The sequence below is a fragment of the Rousettus aegyptiacus genome, unplaced genomic scaffold (genome assembly GCF_014176215.1).
Source record: "Rousettus aegyptiacus isolate mRouAeg1 unplaced genomic scaffold, mRouAeg1.p scaffold_m13_p_4, whole genome shotgun sequence".
Classification (NCBI taxonomy): Eukaryota; Metazoa; Chordata; class Mammalia; order Chiroptera; family Pteropodidae; genus Rousettus; species Rousettus aegyptiacus.
Genome location: NW_023416307.1, coordinates 93,517,531 through 93,544,728, shown reverse-complemented (window position 1 = coordinate 93,544,728; position 27,198 = coordinate 93,517,531). Strand labels below are relative to the sequence as shown.

The following is a 27,198-nucleotide window of genomic DNA, read 5'->3' as shown; positions in this document are numbered from 1 at the left end:
GGATTAATACTTTTATAAAAAGAAACATCACAGAGCTCACTGTCACACAGTGAGAATATGGCTTTCTGCAAGCCAGGAAGAGAGCTCTTACCAGAACCTGACCATGCTGGCACCCTGATCTTGGTCATCCTAATCTTCCAAACTGTGAGAAATAAATCTCTGTTGTTGAAACTAGACAGACTATGGTATTTTGTCATGGACGCCCATGTGGTACTTTGTTATGGCTGAGTAAAACATAAATGTATTGAATAAAGCAAGGAATGGCCATTGATTTGACAATTGTCTAAGCTTCAAATGTATGAGAAATAGCTTCGAAATCATAAAAGATGAGTGAAACACAGGCAATAGTTCTTATCTGGAGTTCTAAATTAGCTTTGTCTACTTAGCAATTTCCCCGACGTTTCATGCTTCCCATACCTCCAGACCATCTCAAATGTGGTATGTGCCATATGTGCTACATGTGACCAGGGCTCCAGACAGATTACCTCTTCTCCCAAAACATTCTGTGACTTTTTAGGTGGTCATCATGTGTAGAAGGCATCCTCTCGTTAATATTTTGGAATTTGGCCTTAATTGGCAACATTTCTCAACCTGCCACAAGTACAAGGAAGTTGGCTGAACGTTTTTTTTTCCCCCCAGAGATCTTTACATTGCATCCTATAAATATGGAGAGTTTTAGATCTAAGATATATATGTTTTAGAATTCAGAATAACAGATATCTGTTGAGTATGTTTTTTAACCAAGAACTACTCATGTATAGATAATTTAGATTTAAGAGCAGTTATCTTAGTTTACTACAATAGCAATGTTTTATTAAACATATTTAGGAAAATAAATAATTGTGTTCTCTCTTGTCTTTGATATCTAACATGAAAGAATTTACAATAAGCATGATATAGCAAGTTTTACCTTTTCCAGTCTCTATTCTTTTTGTTCTCACAAAAAATCAAAGTAAACATATTCAATAACATAAAAATAAATACTTACAGTCTCATCATTTAATACTTCTAATACTCACCACTTAGTTTGGGGTAATACTCCTTTATGAACATTCTACAATGTGAGCTTGAGGAGAAGAGAAAATGAAAAGATCATTATCTATCTCATCTTGTACTATGATTAAATACTTCTAGAAGCTTTACCTTGACCTGAAAATTCTATCCTCAGGTACAGAAGTCTGTTGTAAGACTGTTTCCTTGAGTTTTCATTCCCTAATCACATCATTTGTATTTCCTGGAGAGAACATTATTAAAATATTCCTCAGCATCAAGGGATATTAATATTCTCCTTTCTTGTCCTCAGCTGGGTTTGAATGCATGAGCAGCTCTTGTGGGAGACTTTTCTTTTTGAGTACAGCTATCTAAAGTGTTCATAATTTCTGAAGTATAAGAACTTTTTATTAATATCTATTTCAAATGTTATCTTCTTTATCTTTAGGCCATTTTCTTGTCTACATGAAAATTTAGAATAATTTTCTTCCTCTATTACATTTTAGTCCTTGAAGGTATTTTATAATATGAGTGCATGTTCCTCTCTCTTTCTGAGACTTTCTTGTGTCAGGCAAAATATATTAAGTCTCTCTAGTCTAATCCTCTGAATCTTGTGTTATGTCACTTGTCTCTTATATATTCTCAGCATGGAGATAAGAAATGAGCATTATATTCTAAGTTGGGAACCCAAGGATAAAAACCAGGCTACTTATAGTTTTCCTCATCCTATCCTGCACCTGATTTCTAAAATTGTTTTAATGTATGATTAAAGGTTTTGCCATTTAGAAATCTAGATGATACAGCACATACTATAAAAAATAGACCACTAAAATTTTATGTATGTGATTTAAACCTTTCTATAAAAATAATCAAATCACTCTCTCTTTGACTTATACTTGCTGCCATTACAAGTGTTTATTTGTCCTGTTACCTGATACAACAGGCCCATAAATGTTTTGCAAGTTTTGTGTTACCCAAGAGAGACCTTCCACTTAATTTTTTTGCTTTACTGCTTGTACTTTTATTTACTCTTCTTCAAAGTCTACATCTCTGTTTTTATTAATGCTGTCACACTTTGGTATGAAATTTTGACATTTAATCTTTAATACTTCTCCTTGCAAATATATTTAACAGGGATTTATAAAATCGAATTAGCATATTGTCCTTAAAGAAGAAAAATAAAACAGGAAAAATAATAGGTTTTAATAGGCTAGTTTAAATTATACACTTTATAAAAGTATTTACTCAGGCTAGAGTAATTAATTCTCCAATGCCATTTATTTATTAAGCTTCAGTGGTCTATAAGCTTCTTTCCATTATTTGATTTTTTAAAAACAAATCTGTCTAAAATATTTTTTAGATGTAGACAATATTATTATAAAATTTTATAGAATGGCAAAAGATCTAGAATAGTTAAATAATTTTGAAAATGAAATACAAGAATGTCTTACTTAATATTAAGGCCTACTATATATCTACAGTAATCAAAACAGTGTGCTATTAGAAGAGGGACAGATACGTAGATAAAGGGAACAATAGAGAACCCAGAAATAGAGCCACACAATTCACTCAACTGACTTTTGACAAAAGCACAATTAAACATCCATAAGTGAAAAAAACGAAACTTCAGTATAAGCCTCATACATTATAGGAAAATTAATTCAAAATGATCATGGATTTAAATGTAAAATGTAAAGCTAAACAACTTTTAGAAAAAAATAATTAAACATAGGAGAAAACCTTTGGGACATAGATCTAAGCAAATCTTAGACTTGATTTCAAACACTTGATTCATAAAAGGAAAAATGAACAGATTAGACTTCATCAATTAAAAGCTACAAAGTTGGAGGCAATATTTGCATCTAACAAAGGATGATTGTCTAGAATATTTAAAGAACTCTCAAAACTCAACAATCAAAAATTCAACAATTTAATTAGAATAAAAAAAATACAAACAAACAAAAACTCATAGACACAGACAGTAGTTTAGTGGTTACCAGAAGGAAAGGGGAGAGAAGGGGAGGTAGATAAGGAAAAAGGATGATAGAAGATTAGACTTTGGGTGGTAAACACACAATGAGATATACAGATGATGCATTATTAAATCATATACTTGAAACCCATATAATCTTATTACTTAATATCACCTCAATAAATCTAATAAAAAATATAAAAAGAAAAAAAATGATATAAAGACATACAGAGACATTTCACCCAAGAGGGTATAAAGATAACAAATAAGCACATTAAAAAATGTTCAACACCATTCATCATTAGGAAAATGCAAATTAAAACCCCAATAAGCTATTACCACACACCTATCAGAATGACTAAACTAAAAAAAAAAAAAAAAAAAATTGTGACAACCCTAAATGCTGGTGAGCATGCAGGGAAACTGGATGATATATATTGCTGGGGGAAATATAAAATGGTACAGCCACTCTGAAACATAGTGGTAATTTATTTTAAAAATATACAAATACTATATGCCTCAGTGATTATAGTCCTGGGAATTTATATCAGAGAAATGAAAACGTATGCTCACACACACGGCAGCCTTATCTGTAATGGCGTCAAACTAGAAACAGCCCAGATGTCTTTCAATGGATGGTTTAACAAATCGTGGAACATCTATACCATGAATACCAGTCAGTAATAAAAAGAACAACCTATTGATATATTTGGCAATCTGGATGAGTATCCAGAGAATTATGCTGGGTGAAAAAAGCTAGTTCGAAGGGCTACATACTTCATGATTTCATTTATATAACATTCTGAAAATGGCAAAATTATAGAAATGGAAAATCGATTATTGATTGCCAGAAATTAAGGAGAGAGTTGTGTAGGAGGGAAGGAAATGTGGTTATAAAAGGGTGACATGAGAGATCTTTTCGGTGTTGGGAATGTATTTAACTTGACTGTATCAATGTCAAAATCCTGATTGTGATATTGTACTAGAGTTTGCAAGATGTTATCATTGAGGGGGAAAGGCACACAGTAAGTCTATTATTTTATACAACTACCTGTGAATCTACAATTATATCAAAATAAAAGTTTAATTTAAAAAAGTAATTGTGTTCATTAGCAAATTGTAAAGATAAAATTCAATTAGATGAGAATGAGACTAGTCCAGATGTTCATTTCCTTTAATTTTTTTTATTTTTTGCTATTGTTGTTGTTTGGTTTTCTGTGTAAGGTCTGAGAGGAGCAATAGCATTTGCCTTAGCTATTCGGGACACAGAATCTCAGCCCAAACAGATGATGTTCACCACCACACTGCTGCTCGTGTTCTTCACAGTCTGGGTGTTTGGAGGAGGGACAACACCCATGCTGACTTGGCTTCAGATCAGGTGAGTGGCACTGTTTAACCAAGGAAATCATGACAAGGCATGGCTGCACTGTTCCATTTCTGGTGTTTGTCAAGAATACAATGGCAGGTCTATGCACTGACTTTCCCTGGGGTAAAGGTGACCTGCTATGACATATCATCAACTGAATTGGCTTTTCCAGGAGTCCTAGAAATCTCAGGGCTATGCCTGTTTACAGTCTGTTCCTATATCCTACATTCAACACTGCTTATTGTGCATATTGTGATATATTATGGAGTTTACAAAAATGAGTAAGACACAGATCTTGTCCTCAAGATACTCAAAATCCAATAGAGAAATATACAGAAAAAACTATAATACAAAGGAAAGTGAATTTGTTTTGTTTTTAATTTCTCATAGCACTTAAGATAGAACCAGGGACATGGGAAATGGTTAAATGTACTTGATTAGTGAGCCATATGCTTAGCCAGAGGGTTGCTATAGATAGGAGTTAGACAATTTTCACAGCAAAAGGAAGTCAAGGCTTCAGTCAGGGGCCTTCCATCCAGCAGTGTCTGGAAAATTGCTATAAACCTGAAGTTGCAGGTAGTGCAAAAATGAATAGATTATGTCAATTATGAAGCTGGTAAATCTACTTTTAACTGTTATCTTTATTTGTTTCTTTGACCTGCATCTTCATTTTCATATTCCAGAATCTAACAGTACTTCAGGTAAATCACATTTTATTTCTCAAAGCCATACATCTTAATCAATCACACAGTCCCTCCCTGATCCTTACTCATTCTCAGTAAGGTGAATTCATGCCCATATCTGACAGGAAAGCATTGATCTGACTGGAAAAGAACCTCCAAGAAGACTCTAACAGGCAAAGACTCTGTAATTCCAGCACCAGTATAGTGCCTGGTACATAGTAGAATTGAATAAATAATCGTTATGTGAAAAATTAAGTGGATATAACCACAAATATAAATTACTTTTGTTAAGTATTTACTGATCATTTTCTATCCATTTAACAAAGAGGAAGCAGAAGCAAGAAGTTTAGTATAAGAAAGTTTATGCCTAAACTGGGCCAAGTGGTTATGTATTAAACCAAATTCAAGGAAAAAAGGACCTTGTGAAGTCTGTGAATATTGGCTAAACACATAAAAAGAGCTTTGACCAAAGGTGAATGGAAAGTGTTAGGAAATGCTCATTGAATTATTTTCTAGGGATATAAACGTGACCTGCCATTTCTTTCACAGTGGGGGCTACTGGTAGGCTCCTATGGATAAGCACACATATTACATCAAACTCTACAGCAATGGATCCACAGTAAACTCTTAGTAAGACACTTGTATGTTCAGGTTTCTGGAAAATAAAATTCAGTAGGTAGATTCATCCATGGAAAAATTAGGGCTTTGAAAACAAAAGTTAGAGGATACCAATCCCCATAAGTAGATACAAATCTTAGATACAAATGTAACATTTTCTACTGTTACCTTTCTTTATCCTGAAGAGGTTGTCCCCAAATCAGTAACATGTTTTATCCTAAAGTGTTTACCTAACTCTCCTATAGTGATTTCTAAAGGTATCCATTGACTTCAAATAGATGGCATAGCTTATATAGTCTCTTAATATCCAGGTCAGCAAGGAGAGAGGATTATATCAATGGGGTTCTAGGCAGGTTAGAATAATTATCCAGGCTATAGGACAGGGGCTAATTAGGAAAGATAGTGTTGTCAACCCTAGCACCCACAGGTGAGAGGCCTAGAGGTCAATTTAGCCAGTGTTATTATGCCCAGCTGGGGGCACAACATGTGGTTTTTTGGTTATGGAGCTGCCCAGTGGGAACTAGCTCCTAATAGCCCAACTGATTCAATGCCAGATTCGGCCACCAGCCAGGATGGGAGAGAAAAAAAGGGCTTGTATTTAGGGAAAGGAGCTGACAGGGCTTCAGCCTAAGAGGCAAAGTGGAAATCTCAGCTGGGAACTAGAGTGTTAATCTGAAATTAGAGAAGTAACCCAGTAAGAGAGAACAGAGACCTAGTCATGAGGAAATCAGAGGAAGAAAACCGAAGTTCACAGATACGGGAGTACTTAGGAAGCCAATTCAGGCAGACAGGATACAGGCAAGAAGACCAAGTTAAAACCAATGGCTCTCAAATTGAGTGAGCACCAGAACCACCTGGAGGGCTCATTAACCCCAGAATGTGGGCCCCTGCCCAAGTTTTGATCTACTACATCTGTGTCAGAGCCTAAGAATGTACATTTCTACCACATTCCAGGCAATGCTGACATTGCTAGTTCTGGGACCACACTTTGAGAACTGCCGGTTTAGACTCCCTAACTCCAAGTAGAGATGGGGCTAATGTTAAATACCAGATTTGACCAGGGGTGCCAAAGGCCAGCTATGCCTGAGTCTTCAGCTTAAACTCCTTAGCACCTATACTTGGAGGAAAGCAGGGGCTAACTTGAGGAAGAGCCACTGCTCATTGATTAATGGGAGGAAAATAGAACATAATACAGTTAACATAAAAGAACAAGCTATTGTGGGTACAAACGAACACACAACATGACATAAATTTGGCTCAATCATGTCATAGTGATACTACCGTATGCTTCACTTCTCTGTCATGGCTTATAACATTATCAAAGGAATTCTCAATTCCATTATAGCTTTTAAATGATAGTTGTCTCTCTTTTAGGTTATATATAGCAAGGTTTTACTTGTTTACAGAGCAATGTTTTATTAATCAACTTTCATATCAGACTCTTTCCACAAGAAACCAAAATAAAAGTAAATTGGGTTTTAATAAAATAACACAAATGGGGGAAACCCAAGAGGCAGGAGTGACAATATAATGTTGAATGAACTCAAACATCCTCACTTAGTATGTGATTTATTTGTATACTTTACATTGCTTTTCCTTCTTGTATTTTTACATTCTGTATTTTTTCTCTTAAATTATTAGGTATGCAAACTTGAGTTGTTTACTAAAAACTTGAATTGTTTTTTATCCCTATAAAATTTGCCACTCAGCCACAAACTACCACAGTAGGATGCAGATAAAGTATTTTATATAAGGTAAAAATTAATAGTATCAATAGAAATTGCACTTTAATAGAAATGACTTTAAAATAGCATTGGTGCTGTACTTAGAAAAACTCAGAAAGTTCTTTACATATTAAACAAATTTTTCATTGAATAAGAATTTTCTTAACCACATTCAAACTTCTCATCGTAAAACTTTTTTATTTTCTTTTAAAAAATAACGAAATATTGTTAATGCAGCATTTGAAATAAATCACAGACTCATTTCTCAAAATTCTAGAGAAAAAGAGAAAAATAGTAGAATGGTTTTTTGATTAGGATTCCAGATCTCTTCCCTTTTGTAGAATACTTTAATACTGGTGGTAGGGAAAACCTAACCTCCAGTCTGCAAGAGATCTGCTGTGAGCCAGGAAACAGAAGAGATCAAAGATGTCACGCTTTGTCCCATAGAGGGTAGTTAACAGGATAATGCACCAAATGATCACACATGCAAAAACCAAAAGGACAGGGCTCTCTGGCAGGGGTAACTAATCAGAGGTGGTAACCCCATCTTTGGTTTAGGGTAGGGCATTATATAAAGCTAACAAAGCAAATGAGAATGGACCCCATACCACAGTACAAATCTTTCCTGGGTTCCCTCAGATAGGAATGCTGACTCATCTCTTGAAGATATCTGAACAACAATGTAGAAAGCCTTGTACACTGGAGCAATACAAAACTCGCATTCTGATGGCATTAGAAAGTGCCCTTAGCACAATGACTTTTATAGCTTCCAGATTTTGGTTTCTAACATCTCCAACAGTAACAGCCAGCTTTTATTGAGTATTTACTCTGTGCCATACATTAGATAATAAAGTGCAAGGCATATTACTTTCCTATGACTCAACTTCCGATCTATAAAATGGAAATGATGATAGCAGCTACTTTCTAGGTGGGTGAGGCCTGGCAAAGTGGCCAAAGATCACACCACTGTTGGGCTGCAGAGTCAAACTCCAGCCGAGACAGCCTGAGCCCAGGGCCTGAATGCTCAACTAGTGCATTCTTCTGCCACCTTAAATGAATGAGCTATTCCTGATGCCTGCAATCTACCTTGATTAGCAAATCCTCTGAGGAAAAAAGAGATGTACTTTTATAACCAAGACAGCCCTGTTAGGAAAAAGCACAGGAAATCTTCATCCATCATGAGTGATTGTGTTGACTTGCTAATGCAGCACAGAAATTTTTGGTGCAGCTTTTCTATTTGACCTAAAACAGTTAAAAGTAAACAAGACCAGCCCTGGCCCAAAGTAGTCAAGCATGAAAGTTTGTCTTCCTCAATAGGAATTTGAAGTTATAGAACTTTGTCACCCTAATGCTCTTCTCTCAACTCTATTTAGGATCCTGTCAGCCTGCTGTTGGCTTCTTTCACAAATCAAACAAACAAAAAAATTGCACATGCTGGCATGTGTTCATTGCAGAGTGAATAACTTTTAGTTAGTGCACTATCTCTGCTATCATTATTTTAGTTGAATATTTAAATTCTAATTTTGGTTTATGACCCTTCCCCATTATATGCCATCCTAGAATGTTTTCTTTATCATGTATACCCACTGACAACAAAGTTTTAATAACAGCCATCATAGGAATGAATGCAGAGGTAATATTTTTATTTTTAAATAAAATTTTTAAATTTTTAAATGAAGAGGTAATATTTTAAAATCTTAAACAATAGCAGAGTTAAATACACCTGCTTACAGACTATATTACTGAGGTGAGGAAATGTCAATTTAATGTAATGTCAATGTAATATAATGGAGGAATACATTTAATTAAGTTCCCTCAATATCTAGCTGTGTTCTATTTAATTACTCTTCTTGTATCCAAAGTCTTATGCATGTTTAATAATTTGCTTCATTAGGATATTAATATAGTAAATCAGCATACATACTTTGGAGGTGAATGGTGTGGGTCCTAACCCTCCTCCTTCTCTTACTAGCTGTGTAAACTTGAATAATAAATTCGACCTCTCTATGTCTCAATTTTTTTATTTGTAAAATTAGAATAATAATTACTTCTTTATATTGTCATAAGGATTAAGTGTTGCATATATAAAGAATTTAGGGCATATAGTAAGTGCTCAACAAATGTTGCTATAACAATACCCAAGTGAACAACTATGAGCCTTATGAGCCTTTTCTTGCCAAACACTCTTCTATTGCTTGTGGTACACGCACGCGCGCCCGCACAGACACACACACACACACACACACACACACACACACACGTTATTAATTAATTGCATTTGTGAAAGTATGGCTTACATGAAAAATAGAAAGAAATGCTAGTCTCTGGAGAGCTCAGTTCATTTTATGTAATAACTAGATTCATCAATCTTATAGGCAGCTACTATTTCTGCATTCAAAATTATAAACCTCTTAAAGAAAAATGCTTGCAAAAAGTATTTTATTTATGCAGAGCTCAGATTCTTTCTAGAACATGTTTCTATTTCCTTCTTAATATATTTTTTACTTAAGATCTTTTCTGATATTTAATTAGCACCATTTCATCAATTTATATCAATTTTATTATTTTACATTGATTTGGTACAAATTTGTACATTTTGTGTCAATTCGTATCAGTCGGCAGGCCTAAGACATACCTTCTGTCACAAAACATAGAAAACCAATTTACTCATTTGAAAGTAGATTTATACTTTATATTCCCTACCTCTAGTCCCCATTTAAAATTGTTCTATTTTTCATAGGTTTTTCTTAAAAAATGTTTCATAACTCCAAATATTTATTTCTAAAATCAGTCCAGTTTGACATAGTCAGTTATAGATATTGAATTAATATATACTCTATTGTTAATCTAAAAAATATTCTCGGTTTATAACCAATATTATGAATCAGCAGCTCATAAATTTGTTTACAATGCCATTTGGGCTCTTTAATACACTTTCTTTCTGTGCATAGAATCTTCCTAGTTCCAGAGATAATAGTCTTTATCTTTACAACTGCCGGCTATCCTTCACTAGCCATGTTCTTATTTATCTTCTCCAACATGATCTTGAGAGCATCAATAATAATAAGCTTTGCCCATATATTAAGTTTACATTGTGCTCTATTGAAGATAATTTATTGGCCTGTTATCATATTGTATGATCCAATATAGGTACCTTACTTTAGTAATAGCTGTATCTTCACTTTAGGTAAAAGGCTGTGAAGGGGTTCCAGTTATGGTCAAGATGAACAAAGTATATTTACTCCCCCAAATCTCTTCCACTGTAACCAAAAGCCCTATCCAGAAAACATGTAGCAGTTATTGAAAGACTCTGAAAAGTAAATGGTGACCACACAATGCAATATACATATGATATATTACTGAATTGTACACTTAAAACCTGTTTGATTTTATTAACCAATGTCACCCCAATAATGTAATTTTTAAAAAGTTAAAAAAAAAAAAAAAGAAAAGAAAAAGATTGAAAAGAAATACAACAGAGTGCCTGGCTTTCTTCTAGTGATTAATTATGTGTAACGTTCTCCTTTTCAAAAAAAAAAGTAAATGGTAGCAGACAGATTGGGGAAGGAAACCAGAATTCATAATACTACCAAACCAGCAGCGAATTTCCAATCTTTTTCTCTCTATAATCTCTTGATCTGGACTCGAAGGCAGTTTAAAGACCAGAATGATGCAAACTTGAGGCAGCAGTGGCGATGATGGCAGCAACATTTGGGCATATCCCTGAAATTCCAAACAGAGGAACTGAGGTCCTGAGGCCTTGGGAAGAATTTTTGTTACATTTCTTTTATTTCTTAATCCTTTCAATACTTGACATTGGAAGCAGGTATGATATCATGGGAAATGTAGTAGTGTAAGGAAACTAAATCCCTGGGCTTTTAGGAAGTCAGAAAATTTGGAAGAAATTATGAAGTGGAGGGAGAGCAAGAAAGTAATCCAATGAAGTCATGTATAAACTTCTGGGCTCACCCCTAAGTAGTACATGCATGTATCTGACCCTAAATAGCACACCAAAGACTTTGAGAAATGAACTACAAGGCAGATCATCACTCATGTCCTAGACTGGGCACATGCCGGACAGATCTGAGTGGTGCTACAGACTTTGAAACTGAACTGACATTGGAACCTCAGGCAAGAGAAAGCCGATAAGAACTTCACAATGGACCTAACGTGGTTGACTGCCTGATAAAACAAAATATCAACATTCTTCACAGGAGAATCTCATGTCACTTAACATATCCAGTTCCAGAGTCACTTAAAATAATATTCAAAATTTCCAGGATAAATCCAAAATTACTCAGCATATGAAAACCAGGAAAATATTAGTATCTCACACAGGAAAAGACAATCAATAGATACTAACCCCAAAATGACATAGATGTTAGAATTGAGCAAACAGAATAGAAATAAATGGAAAAATGAAAAAACGCAGCAGAGAAATAGAAATTATGAAAAAAGAAATAAATGGAAATTTTAGAACTGAAAATGCATTAACTAAAATAAAACATTCACTGAATTGGGTCAACAACCAAATAAAGAATGAGAGATGAAAGAGTCAGTGAGCTTGAAGATAGATTATTGGGAATTATCCAATTTGTACAAATGTGGAAATGGAATTTTCTTCAGCAGACTTGCTTTAAAAAAAAAATCAACATAATTGATAAATTTCTAGCCAGATTGACTGACTAAAAAAAAAAATCAAGATTATCAATATCAAAAAATAAAAGAGATATGTCATGACAGACATTAGAGACATTAAGAGAATAATCAGTGAATACTATGAACACTTCTATGAACATAAATCAACAAAATGGATAAAATGTAGCAATCCTTGACAAACGGACAAAAGCCCTTCAAGAAGAAATAAATTGAATCATCCTATATCTGTTTAAAAATATATATAATTTATAGTTCAAAACCTTCCAAAAAAGAAAACCAGAGGCTCAGATAGTTTCACTGGTAAACTCTTCTCTGAAAGAAGTTATAATACTAATTTTAAATAATCTCTTCAAAAAAATTGAAGAGAAAGGAACATTTTCCAACTCAGTTTAAGAGGCCAAAATTACTCAAATACCAAAGTCAGACAACAACCTCACAGACAACCACACTCAAACCAATATTTTTCATGAGCATAGATGCAAAGATTCTCAACAAAATATTAGCAAGTCAAATCCAGCAATACACAAAGAAACTAAGAACCACAACTACATGAAGTTAATCTCAAAACTGCATGACTGGTCCAGTATTCAAATATTAATCAATGGTAAATATTAATATAATACCATCTTAATAGGTGAAAGAAAAACATGATCATATCACTTGATGCAGGCAAAGCATCTGGCAAAAAGCAATTTTCATTTAGAATTTTTAAAAACTTTTAGCAAACTTAGAAGTAGAAGAAAACATTCTTAAACTAGTAAATTTAATCCACAAAAATCCAAAGCTAATATCATATGTAATGATGAAAAATCTGAATGCTTTCTTCCTAATATTGGGAAGGAGACAAGGATGTCCACTCACCACTTCTATTCAGCATTGTACTGATAATCCTAACCAGTGCAATAAGGCAAAAAAAATCTATAAGATTCATACAGATTAGAAGGGAAAAAATATAATTGCCCAATATGCAGACAATATAATTGTCTATGTAGAACCAAGTAAAATATAACAACAACAACAACAACAACAACAACACACAACCTTCTAGAAATAATAAGTTTAACTAGGTTCTTGGATCTAGGTCAACTCTCAAAATTCCAATGAACATCTATATCTTATAACTGAACGATTGAAAATTATTTTTAAAAATACTAACGATAGCTCCAAAATTTTTTAAATATATAAGAATATCTAACAGACCACATGCAGGATCTAAATATTGAAACTACAAAATGCCAATGAAAGAAATCAAGAAAGATCTAAATAAATAGAGGGACATATTGTGTTCATGAGTTGAAAAACTCAATATAATATAATAAATTCTCCATGAATTGATCCATAATTTTAATGCAATTCTAATCAATATCCAACTAGATACTTTGTAGATAGAGATGAACTGATTTTTAAATTTAGAAAGAAAAGCAAAGGAACTAGAATAACTAAATCTAATTTTAAAAAGAAGAATTGAAATGTAGGACTCACAGTGCTTAATTTTTAAGACTTTCTATAAAACTGCCATACCAAGAAATGTGGTATCTTCAAAGGGATAGACACATAGATCAATCAAACAGAAAAGGGTCCAGAAACAGACCCATATGCAAATATGGCTCATTGATTTTAACAAAGGTGCAAAGAAAATTTAATGGAATAGGGATTTTATTTCCCACACATAGTGTTGCATAATCCTTAAAACTGCAAATAGTACAGATTTTATTCTCGTGCTTAGATTACATTACATGGCACAGTTGACTTTAAAATTGGGAGACTATCTGGGGGTGCAGATAAGAACTTTTTTACAAATAAAGAATTTTCTCAGGCTGCTCATAGAAGAGGAGTTCAGAGATTCAAAACACAAGAAGGATTTGATGTGCTATTGCTGCTCGAAGATGGAGGTAGCCATGTAGCCAATACTAGCAGCTTCTACTTCCTGAGAGCATCCCTGGCTGACAGTTGACAAAGAAAAAATGGCCATCAGCTTACAACCACTAGGAGCTGAATTCTGCAAAAAGAATCAACTTTGAAGCAGATTTTTCTCCCAGAGCCTCAGTCCAGCCATACATTGATTTCAGCATTGTGATACCCTAAAGAAAAAATCAAGTCACACCATGCCAGACATCTGACCTATGGAACTGTGAGCTAATAATCGGTGTTGTTTTAAGTCTTTAAGGTTGTGGTAATTTGTTACACAGTAATGGAAACCTAATATAAAATCCGTGGGCCAAATAATGAACCTTGATTTAAACCTCAGACTTTATATATAAATGAGCTCAAAATGGATCATAGATCAAAATGTATAATATAAAACTATAAAACTTCCAGTATAAAATGAAGAGAAAATCTTCATGATTTCAAATTAGGTAAAGGACTCTTAGAAATTATATGTAAAGCAGCATCTGTAAAAGAAAAAAAGGATAAATTGAGCTTCATCAAAATGAAATATATTTTGTGCTGCAAGAGACACTAGTAAGAGGAGACCGGTCTAGATGGTGTAGAAGGTAGATGCTGTGTACACTTCTTCTGGTGACTACACCAAAATTTTAACGAAACTACAGAACAACCAACAATTGTCACTGGCTGAACATAAGCCCTACAACTAGAAACAGACATAAGACGTCACCTCAAAACCAGTAGGAGGCGTGGAGACACTAAATAACCCACAACCACGTGTTGAGAATTAGAAAGATTATCTTGGCTGCAGAACTCTACCCCCTCCACCTGAGGAGCAAGGGGTCCTGGTCCCACACTGGGCTCCCATACCCAGGATTCAAGTGCTAGGTATAGAAGTCTCCATAACCACTAGCTGTGAAAACCAGTGGAGATTGTGCTGAGTAAAATGGAAGGCTGCTGGAGTTGCAGGCATTCCTCTTAAAGGGCCCATGCCCAGACTTTCTTGCTGATGGACTCACTCACTCTGAGTTCCAGCACTGAGGCAGCTGTTTGAGAAGCATTGGGGATATACAGTGAGACACTGAGTCATTGGGCTCTAGGTAAGGCCTGGAGGAATGGCACAGTGCATTGTTCCTTTGTTGAGCGCTTCCCCCTCCCAGTATGCAGATGTAGATCGCTGCCATATCTGAGTCTCTATCAACCCGAATAATACAGGTAGGTTGCTCTTCCCAGGTGATTCCCTGAGGCTCTGCCTCTCCCAACTTGTGGGCCCACCCAAGCTGCCTCTATATAAAAGCCCCACACTAGTGGCAGGTGGCCTCTGTTCCTGGCTTGGCCTCTCAAGGCACCTATTAACCCAGCACAGGTGGCAGCCATCTATGGATTGCTTGCTTACTCTTGCCAGAGGGCCTTCAAGGTAAGCAGGCTGCAGTTGAACATGGCCTATAGCTGGACCCCTCCCAGTAGGGCCTTGGATCAGTATACCTAGTGTCCTGCTTCGACTAGTACCAGAGCCAGAGCACCACCCAGAGCTGCACCTAAGGAAGGTACAGCTGAAGGGCAGAGCCCTGCTAAAATGAATCTTGCTCCATTGGGTCAGCCCCTCACCAGCTGTTCTTTTGTTAAGCCCTCCCCCATCCAAGTGTGCAAACTAATCAGTCCAAGGGTTAATCCCTCCTATTGGCATGCAAACAGCAACCAAGTCTCAACTATAACAGGAGGGCACACAGAACCCACACAAGGGACATGCCTTGAGCACCTCATTCAGGTGACTAGGGAAGACTATGCCGCTGGGTCCCCCACAGGACACTTACTACATAAAGCCACTCTACTAAGATTTGGAAACTTAAGAGCCCTTTCTAATACATAGAAACAAACACAAGGAAGCAGGCAAAATGGGGAGACAAAGAAGCATGTCTCACGTGAAAGACAGAACAAAGTTCCAAAAAAAGAACTTAATAAATAGACACAAGCAATCTAACAGATACAGAGTTCAAAACAATGATTATAAGAATGCTCAAAGAACTTAGAAGAGTCAATGAAGCCAGTGAGAACTTTAACAAAAAAACATAAAATGGAGATAGTCAACATAAAAGAGAACTAGTCAGAAATAAAAAATACAATATTTGATATGATGAGTACATCAGAGAAATCAACAGAATGGATGAAGCAGAGGATCAAATCACTGACATAGAGGATGGGATAGCAAAGGACACCCAATCAGAACAGCACCAAGAAAAAAGAGTCTGAAAAAATTAAGACAGTTTAAGGATCCTCTAGGACAACATCAAATGTAATAACATTCACATTATAGGGGTACTAGAAAGAGAAGAGAGAGCTCAAGGCATTGAAAACCTCTTTTAAGAAATTATGGTGGGAAACTTTCCTACCAGGTGAAAGAAAGAAACATACAACCCCCAGAAGAACAGAGAGTCCCAAACAAAATGAACCCAAAGAGGCCTACAGCAAGACACATCATAATTAAAATGCCAAAGGTTAAATACAAAGAGAGAATCTTAAAAGCAACAAGAGTAAAGCAGTTAGTTACCTACAAGGGAGCCTCCATAAGGCTGTCAGCCAATCTCTCAACAGTAACTTTGCAGACCAGAAAAGCTTGGCACGAAATATACAAAGTGTCGAAAAACAAGGACCTACATCCAAGATTACTCTACCCAGAAAAGTTATCATTTAGAATTGAAGGACAGATAAAGAGCTTCCCAGGCAAGAAAAAGCTAAAGGAATTCATTTTCACCCAGCCAATATTATAGGAAACATTAGAAGGGACTTCTTAAAGAAGAAGGAAAAATATGTATCAAAAATATGAATAAAGAATGAAAATAATTACATATTTATCAACGATTACTTCAAATGAAAAATAAATGCTGTAATCAAAAGATAAGTTGGCTGAATGGATAAGAAAACAGGATCCTACAAGAGACTCACTTTTGATTAAAAGATACACAGAGATGGAAAATAAGGAATGAGACAAGGTATTTCATGATGGATGTAGAAGGTATTGTGCTCAGTGGAATAAGTCTGATAGAGAAAGACAAATGCCACATGATATCATATACATGTGGGTCTAAAGAACAAAATAAACAAAACTGAAACAAATTCATAGATACAGAGAATGTTTTGAGGGTTACTAGATAGGAGGAGGGTTGGGGGAAGGGATCAGTTCAGAAGAGGGAAGGGATTAAGAAGTACAGATTGGTAGTTACAAAATAGTCGCAGAGATATAAAGTATAGCATAAGGAATATAGTCGATAATATTGTAATAACTATGGTGTCAGATGGGTACTAGACTTATTGGGATGATCACTTTGTAAGTTATATAGATGTTTAATCTCTATGTTGTACACCTAAAGCTAATATAATATTATATGCCAACTATAATTGAAAAATAAAAAATAGTATTTAAAAAGGTTATTAAGAGAATGAAAATATAAGCTACAGACTTGAAGAGAATACATTGCTAGAAGAAATGCAAAATGGTACAGCCAATCTATAAATCACTTCAACAGTTTCTTATAAAGTTAAACATACAGTTACTATATGACTCAACATTTCCATTCATAGAAATTTAGAGTGAAATAGGGATAAAGCATCTAGCTCTGAAGATAAAATGTGTGAAAGTTAAATGAGGAAATACATATTAAAGTCTTTTCAGCAGTACAAAGCACTCACTAAATAATCTCCTTTACTCATGGCTTTTATCAGAAACATTAGATGAATTTTAATAGCATTTTCAGCATATGTTGAAATAATCAGTTTTTTCTTCTACTTTATCAATATGTTGAAATATATTGATAGATGCCCTAATATTGAATTATCCTTATATTCTCAGAATAGTTAGTTTTTTCTTGCAATTCTATATTTATAATAATAACTGAGATTTGGTCTATAGGTTTTTTTTTTCTTTTGGGGGAAGGGGACTGCCGTTATTGGTTTAAGATATTATTAAGGCAGAGCTATATTCATAATATAAACTAAAGACTTTTCTATTGTTTTATGGTCAGAAATAGCATAGCACAGAGATGATCAAATCTTTAAAGGCTAGTTAGAAGTCAAATGTTCCTGGTATCATTTTAATAGTAGGTTGTTAATAGTAAGTTGTGTCTTCTATGGTAATTGGTATATTCAAATGTAAAATGGTCACTTTTTAGCCCCCCAAAATAATTGAGTATTGGCAATTTCATATAGTTCAATCTAACTGTAAAATGAATATCTATAGGTCCTTTACCTACTTTTATCCATTGTTAAGAATTTGCCCATTTTGCTTTCTCATCTATCTATATATCACGAATGAATATTAAATATGTGAGAGTTTTTTATTTATTTTGTTATCTTTCACTGAATCATTTAAATATAACAGCAGGCAATATACTTCTTATCTAAATGGTGAAGCAGACTGCTTTGAATAAGATCATTTTTAGATAACCGAAATACCATTTTGTGCCTAAAAATATTAAAAACAAATAATAGTTTTATCAGTACATATTCAGATTTCCAAGTTATTACAAAATATTAATATTTTATAATTGTTTATTAATAACTATTATTCATTCATTATTCAATATAAATAATTAAGAAATATTAATGTGAATATTTAATTAAGATATTAATATTAATGTTTTTAAATTCAAGATCCAATTAAGGTTATGCACAGCATTTGGTAAATTTTTCTTTAGTCTCTTTAAATTAGTTTCTCTTTTTCCTCTGTGACATTAATTTTTAGAAAAAAACATCAGTTGTTTTGCACACTATTTCACATTCTGGATTTGTTTGTTTTCTCATAATATCAATAAATGTATTTTTCTCTCTGCTGTATTTTCTGTAAACTGGAAATTAGGCTGAGGCTTGAAATTCAGGTTGAACATTTTTGGCAAGAATATTAATTGGTGATGTTATATACTTAATGATGTGTATTTCATATCAGTAGGCACATAAATTCTGGTTATCCTACTATTGGTAATGCTAAGTTTGTTCATATGGTTACAGCATTAATCTCTATCATAAAAATATAGTTTTACTTTTGTAAGTAGTTTTTAACTCATGGGACAATACTTAGTCACTGTGTAATATCCTCTTTCAAACAATCTATTATCCACTATTTGTAGCATCTGTTGATGATCCTTGCCTAAGTCAACAATTACATTTGAGATTATTCACTTTGATTTCTCTTTGATAATTTTTTGAGAGAGTTTTTCAGTTTATCAAGTGATTATAATTTTATTACCTTTTTATTATTTATTTCTAACTTAAATTATGAGGATGTAATCTATAATCTACGTCTAAAATATCATTTTCTTTGTGATCAAGCGTGTGACGAATCTGGGTCTATGTTTCATGGACATAAAAAAACATATTTGCTGTTTTTAAGAAAAAAAGTTCTATACATATATATTGAGTGTCTTGATTATGTTACTCAAATACTCTATATCTTTACCTATATTTTTACTAGATGTCAGATTCTGAAAGAGGGAAATTAAATTTACCACTATAATTTTTTTTAATCCAAGTCTTGCATTCTAATTTTATGTGTTATTTTATAAATGTCTAATATGTTGTGTGTGATCATTTTATGATAGCTAGAGAATTTTCAGCTTGTCCTTTGCATTTGTCTAGTATGTTTTTCTCATCCAAGAAATAAAACTTAAAATGGTCATATTGATAATCACTAGGCAGTGGGGACAGTTCTCCTTTCATTTAATTTTGGTTATAAGTGAGCAGTGAGCTAGTATTGCTTGCAATAAATTTCAATGTTTTGATCAATATCACTTAATTCCTTGGAGTCCTTAACTCTTCAGAAAATTGCCTTATTTTTTAATCTTTTATAATTTTTACCTGCTATTACGCATTTTAAACCCTAATTAACAGTTTAAGAAAAATTACTGTTTAAAATCCAAAGAGCTTTAAAAAATATTCTACCATTGACTCCTAAATCCCATATTTAGTAACCTATTCTAAGAAAATAATCAGATATAAAATTTTGTATATATGCATGTATTATTTATACTCATACCAATTAAATATCTGCTTAGATGCAGATGTTTTTTGTATATATAAAACTCTCATTTTACATTTACCTTAAAGATCAATTGCATAGCCAAATATGGGATTTAAACTGGAATTTTAAAAAATAAGTGCCATTTTTTATCACATCTAGTCACTTTAAAGAAATTGCTTAAGAGAGGGAATTGTCCATTAGAAGCAAAATATATTAATTCAGATTTCATTGTACTCAGTAGGAGGAATGTTTGGATGAACATTAGCTCTTCTTTGCTTTTATTTTTTTCTTAATGGGAAGGGTGTTCTACCCTTCCCAGTGGTATATTTGCAGTGTAGAGTACAATTGCCCAGTAATAGAACAGTACCCATGTTTGAAGATGGTGATTCAAGAGTATCTCAACAGTTGGCTTCTCAGTGGCACTGCTGCTTTTTTCTTATTTCTTTAAGATTAAATTTGGACATCAAGTGTCGACTTATATCTCCTCGAGCCTTATCTCTTTTTTTACCCAGGCACAGCACCCACATACAAGCCTCCCACTCCAACTGAAACGCTGGGCATGGGTTTGGTCGGTCCACTCTGAGACCACCACAGCCTGAGTTTCTTCACCTTCCCCTCCGGCATGGCCCTCCCGGGGCTCTACCAGAGAGTGCTTCTGCTTGCCTGCAGCCTTTATCCATGTGGGTTACAGTTTATTCTGGCCTAGCCATCAAAGTAACCTTACCTTTTTCTCTTTTAATTTACTGTCACTATAGATGTATTCATTTTCTACAGCACTCTTGTCTTTACAGTTGGATTTTCAAAGGAGAAAAAATATATATGTTCAAAACAGTTTTTCTATTTTTCATTAACCAATACCAGGCATCTAAGCAGATGTTTAATTGGTATGAGTATAAACTCATACATGCTTGTTACATAAAATTAGAAAACTAAAAAATTATTTTAAAAAAGAAAATGCACCTGAAGTCCCTTTACACAGGGGTAATCAGTTAACACTTTAGTATATTTTTTATATAGATTTTCTTGGCAAATTTCTTTTTACAAAATTCAGATATTCTGTTATACTTTTTATTTAAAAATATAGCTTGTTAAGCTTAAAATTTTGTTAGCTCTCCTTGAAATTATATTTCCAAGGACAAAATAACAAAATTACATAAAAATATCAAAATTATTTAAATTATTAAAATACATTAGAACTAGAAGTATTTTAAACTATTATAAATAAATGATACTATGATTATTTCATACATATATACATACATGTATACAAAATTTTATATCTGATTATTTTCTTAGAATAGGTTCCTAAATATAGGATTTAGGAGTCAATGGTAGAATATTTTTTAAAGCTCAAAATATATTTTGTCAAATTGCTTTCTAATAAGGTCGAGTTAATTTAAACACCAGCAATGCAATCTGTTTTTTCCTTGGTGACTTTCCAACCTGTTTCTTATAGTCTAGTATTACTGGATGTTTCTAATGATGCCTAACTGTTTTCTAAAACTTTGTCCTGATTCCAGAAACTCATTGCTTATAGGTCTTCAGAAAGATGTTTCTTTTTCCTCATTCTATAAGACATCTTGATAAGCTCTGTGCTAATTTTCTTGTCTTTGCTAGTATTTGAATATAGAGAAATATTTCCAGGCCCTATATTTGCCAACAGACAAGTATGTGAACTCCCCTCAATGCCCACCTGGTTGTTCATCATTTTCTTTTCTTGGAGCCATAGCTAGCAAGTCAATTCGTAATACTTATAACTTAGCCCCTAGTATCAAAGCAAGTATTTATCTTTGAAGTTGTGCCCTACGTGTGTAGAATTTTCCGTTGTCCACACTGCTTAGTTTTCAGGCCTTCCAGACCAATGCAGCATGCTCTACTACTGGCATCTCCCCGCTTCCATCCTTGCATGCCACTTTTAATTACAGGACATATTCTCCCAGAATACAATGTGGCATTGAAAATATCAATCTATTTCCCCCATCCTTTCCTTCATTCATCCACATTCATGCAACAAATATTTATTGAGCTTCTACTCTGTGCTAGTCACTGGATAGAGCATAGTATAGAAGACAAAAGTCCCTGCTTTTGTGTAGCTGACACAACACCCCCAACTCCTACCTTACACCTTGCCTATCACTTTTTGCCATAGGTTTTCTGGTTGCTATACATTCTCTAAATTGGGACAGATAGTGGGGCTAAGAACAAAGTGTGCTTCTGCTGTCTTGCAGACAGGCAAGGATGCTTTATTCTATGAGGTGAGGTAGAGATAAACCACTACCCCTAAAGATTGCTTTTCTCAAAATAGCTCTATCAGCCTTATGATTATTGGAAACTCTTATAAGATCCTAACAATAGCTTGTTCATTACTTTGGTTTTCCAATGGTATTGGAGTTGTTTTTATGGGCTTTCAAAAGCATTTTAGTAGTAAGTTAGCAGGAGCACCATTTTAAGCAGAAATCACACAGGGTATTTGCAAACTAGGACTTACTTGCTGTTTCCTTTTTTCATGATAAACTTTGAGGCAATAGTTTTCAGAGAAATTTTCTGTTAGCAACAACAATAACAACAAAAACCCCACAAAACTGTAGGAGTAAATGTATATTGTAAAACTACTGATGTATATTGGTAGTATAGTTTTGATTTTTGTTTTGTTTTGTTTTACTTAATATTTCAGCCTCCAATCTGCAACATAAACATTTGGCTAAATTTTTTTTTCAGTCGCTAAGCCAAATTCTCAGTCTGTCTAACTCAGTAAAATACTAATGTGAAATGTAAATCTGACCTAATGATTACATCTTAACTTCTCATTGGGTTGTTCAGTGTGCCCCCTAACCTCTAATATATGCTATAAGAATAAATAATGACATCGTAATTTTGGCTTTTGCCAAGTGTATTTGCAATAGGTAGGGCTTGTGGAGATACATAAGCAGTTTCAAGTATGACATATACCATATGGAAACAGGGAGGCAGAATGTTACTGATTGTGGCATTCAACACAAATATTTCTGGAACTGTTAGGTCATACATACACCCCTCTTCTAAACATGCATGCACATGGGTCCATATACGTATGTATGTGCATATACATATACATATACATATGCACATACTCTCACACACACACCTATATCTCAGCCAAATTGAAATACTTTTATATCCCCCATACTACCTTCTCAGTACAGGCTTCTCTGTCTATCAGGACAACCTTTTCTCATTACCGGGATGACTCCTACTTCTCATTCATGCCTCCGACTGAGTCAGTCATCACTCTGAGAACATTTGTCTCAGCAACACATGCCTCCCGGATAGAATAGGTTTATTTCTGCTTTGTGCTTCCACCATAGTCCCCATGCTTCCTTTCCTGATTGATCACATCTCACAAAAATAATTCATAGCCCAAGCCCACTTACATATCTGAATGACAGCTCTTAACTTTAGACTTTGAGACTTTCAAGAGTGAATGCTTGGCATATAGTAGGTATTCAGCACATTTTGGGCTGTCCATCACTCATCCTAAAAAGCCCATTCACAATCCCACTCTGCTAGACAAGTTCATTCATACCTTTTCTCCTCTTGATCCCTGGTCACCTCTTTCCCAGATCTTTCTTTCAGTTAACGATCTTCCCAACTCCCTAATAGAATAGAAGAAATCAAAAGATAACTTCCACAAGTTTCCCCTATATCTACCTATCTCTTTACATCAATGTCCTAACTTCCTTATTCCATCATGTTACAAGAGACAAACTGGCCTTGTTACAGTTAAGGATAATCCTGCTATTTGTGCGTTAGTCACATCCTCTCTCTCTTATTGGAAAACATTACTTCAAAATTTGTCTCTCTTCTCTCTTATACACATCTAATCCTCTTCAGTGAATAATTTAAATACAAGTTTAATTATATGCATCGTAAAAAAATTAAAATAAAAAACCTCATTGCCAGTATATGTCCCCCCTGCCGCAACCCCCCCACCCCCCGCAGCTTCAGCCTCATTGTCTATTATCTTTTATAGCAAAGTCCCTCAAAAGAGTTTTCAACTCACGATGTCTACAAATCTTCTCTCACTGTCTCTTGAATCTACTCTGCTAAAGCAGTGGCCCCATCATTTTACCAAAAGATTTCTTATTTGTCTTGGTGCTTGCCTCCATGCTGCTAAATCCAATGGTTAAGGCTTGCCTTTCGTCTTTATTGGACTATCAATGATATTTAACTTAATCCATCCTCCTTCTTACTTAAAACTTTTTCTTTACTTAGATCCTAGGACACCCTTACCCTGATTTTTCTAATACCCGCTGGCCACTACTTGGCTAGTACATGAGTCCATTTTTCCTGCAGAGACAATAGCCTAATATCTCAATGATTTGCAACCACAAAGACACGTTTCTTGTTTAAATAATATAAAGGCTAGGGGTCAGCTATAGGTCTGCTTAACTCCACTGGGCTCTACTCATCTGCAGCTCGTTTGGCTTGATACTGCTTGACTGCTAGTCAGCTAGGGCTGGGCGACATCCGTTTTCTCATTTTAAGACCCGGGCTAAGGGAGTAGCCCTATCTGGAACATGCTATTCTCTGATAACGGAGGACAGTAGCAAAGAGGCTGAAACTTTCAAAGTCTTGAAAAGCTTGTGTTTGGCCATGGTGTATATCATGTCTACTCACATTCTATTGGCCAAAGTAAATCTGTGAGTCCTGTCTCCTATAAGAAAGGTATAACACAGATGATGCTCGTTCCCCAGAGGATTAAGAGACCCTGTTGGTGCTGCTCGACTCTTCAGAGAAGTCTAAAGGCCCAGAAGCTGACTGAAGCAGCCTGAACAACAGAGTGAGATCTACAGTTTAGGAAGTTGATACATTCCCACCCAAAACATATTTAAGGAGTATGTTTTCTTCTGATTGTTGTGTATGATGTAATAGAGAAAGCTGTGTGGAGTTGTCTTAGACTCTGCCCTAAAATCAAAAAGTGAGATCACAGCAGAGGTAAGCTGGGGCTCTATAGTTGGATGTTCAGGAGCCGAGTTCAGGGGGATGGAACACAGAGCCCACATCAGAGAACCACAAGTTAGAGAGCCCAGGGCTGAATGGGCCTCTGAAGAGCTCTCACCAATGCCCACACCAGTCTGCTTCCAACATATATCGCAGCAAATGGAAATAGAGCCATAGTTATGCCAAGGAAATGAAATCTTTCTTGCTCTTTTACCTTTCCTCCTTTTTTTGTCCCTTAACCTTGGATAACCAAAGCTAGCAAGTAGGATTGGGGTGCAGAAGAAGAAAAGAATAAAATAAAAAATCGGCCATTTGCAGCAGGCCCACGCTGGTGGAGGGGACTCACTTTGAATAAAATTCTGATTCTGGTATTATTACGTGTGACTGAACAAGGTTATTATGGAACTGAGATTATTTCTGTGATTATAAGTGACCAGAGGATTTATTTATAAACTATCTGGGAATAATAAAAGGTCATAATACTTAGCTTCACAGAGACCATCTGTAGGAGCAGAGGGGTGTGTATGAGTGTGTGTGTGTGCGTGTGTGTGTGCGTGTGTGTGTGCGTGTGTGTGTGTGTGTGTGTTGGGGCATGAGGAGGAAGGTGTGATAAAGTTGTATTCTTTTTCACTCTTTGAGCCACATTTGTTCCAAGGGCTCTTGGCCCCTGGGCTGGTTGCTTCCATCTGCCTTCATACTAAGAAACTGCATCACAGCTTCTTATAAACCTGGTAACTTTGACCATGAGGACCTGGAACTCCAGAACCTTAGTTTACAATTGACTGGCCTCACATTTGACCCTGTCTACGTACAGGAAATCTAGGCATCTGGCCAATTCATGACCGAAGAATTTTGCAGTGGGGGTGTTGAGCTTCATTTCCTTTTTCTTTTATAAACACAGTTGGAGTTGATTCCAAAGTGTTTTTAGGAAGTCAGTAAAAACATTTAGGCATAACTACTACTGTTTTATGAAACTTTATCTATTGTTTTGACTTTGCCTGTGCTTGGCGTGGCCATGAGGGAATGGCAGGGTGTTATGTCATTACAGCACCTACTTCAAGCCAGGAAACTCCAAGTTAACCATCTATTTCCTATTTTATTAAGCCAAGGAATGTAATCAAGTGTGTGACTAAGGATCACATGATGCAGGCTAAGAACTGGGTCTATGGAATTTGTTTCCTGGCAAGAGAACTACAATTCAATTGCTACTAGAGTTAAGTGGAAAATATATGCTTTTGCCTTCTTTAGAGCTATTGTTACTTTTAAAGATGTGTTGAGAACATAAGATCAAACTTAAACATGATAACATGAATTCTAGTCATTGGAAACTAAGAGAACCCTTGGGGATATTGATTTTCATTCTCAGTTCTACCCATGCTCCACATCTGACCTTGGACATCACACCTTGTCCTTACACTTGAAAGAGAAACTATCACTCATTAACACTCATCACCAGGCAAATATAAAATACTCATTTAGACACAAGTTTGACTAATGTGATTCCTCACTTGTGGATTTATTTGTTTATCTTATTCTTCATTTCTTAAAACACTATCATTCAAAAGAGCACCTCGGGGTACAAGCACATTAAAACAGTAATTAAAATAGATAAAATATTACAAATCAGCAATCAACAGAGCAGCAAATGAGGTTATATCTTAAAACACTATTATGCTTAAAACCCTAAAATAATGCTCATCAGTATAGCAGATAGATGTACAAGTAGTACAAGAACCTTAGTGATGGCTTTAAGAAATAATAAATAGAAAGCATGTAGTGATACAAATTATCCTAAACCTTGCCTCAAAATGTAATTTCCCATCCCTCCCTACCTCTGACCTACTCCACTGACCTATAGGGGTGGCTTGTGTATATACCATGCTTTCATGTGTTTTTTCAGCCAGAAATGGTTTTAGAAGATTCAAAAACTTCTTTCTTTCCCAGAGGCTGTAACTGGAGTCCTTAGTCACACTTTATATGGCTTAAATGTCAGTTAATCATGTTTAAGTACTGGACACAATCAAAGAATCAGAAACTCAGAGAACACTCTTTCAACTAAAGCAGGAAAATCTTTGTCCTTCACCTCCAGCTCCCACTCACTGAGCCCTACCAACCCACACAGTGTCTTCATACAACACTGTGTTCTCCCATCCTGTCCGCACCTAAGCAAGCCTCTGTTAGTCTCTACTAACTGGCCTCACCAGTGTTCATAAAGGTTTCTTGAAATATGTGAGTGTTTAAAGTTAGAATATGCATGGCTAACAAGTAATTTACAAAAGCTAATAACACTGTGATTGTCCTGTTTTTAA

The 27,198-nt window shown here is 35.0% G+C and overlaps 1 protein-coding gene across 1 annotated transcript in view; it reads left to right on the top strand.

Moving 5' to 3' along the window:
* The window catches only part of SLC9A9 (solute carrier family 9 member A9), a 507,404-nt gene that overhangs the window by 330,732 nt on the left and 149,474 nt on the right, over positions 1-27,198 (top strand). The window contains exon 12 of the mRNA XM_016165975.2: positions 4,187-4,340. Within this exon, the coding sequence (XP_016021461.2) occupies positions 4,187-4,340 (154 nt within the window). The remainder of the gene's footprint in view (positions 1-4,186; positions 4,341-27,198) is intronic.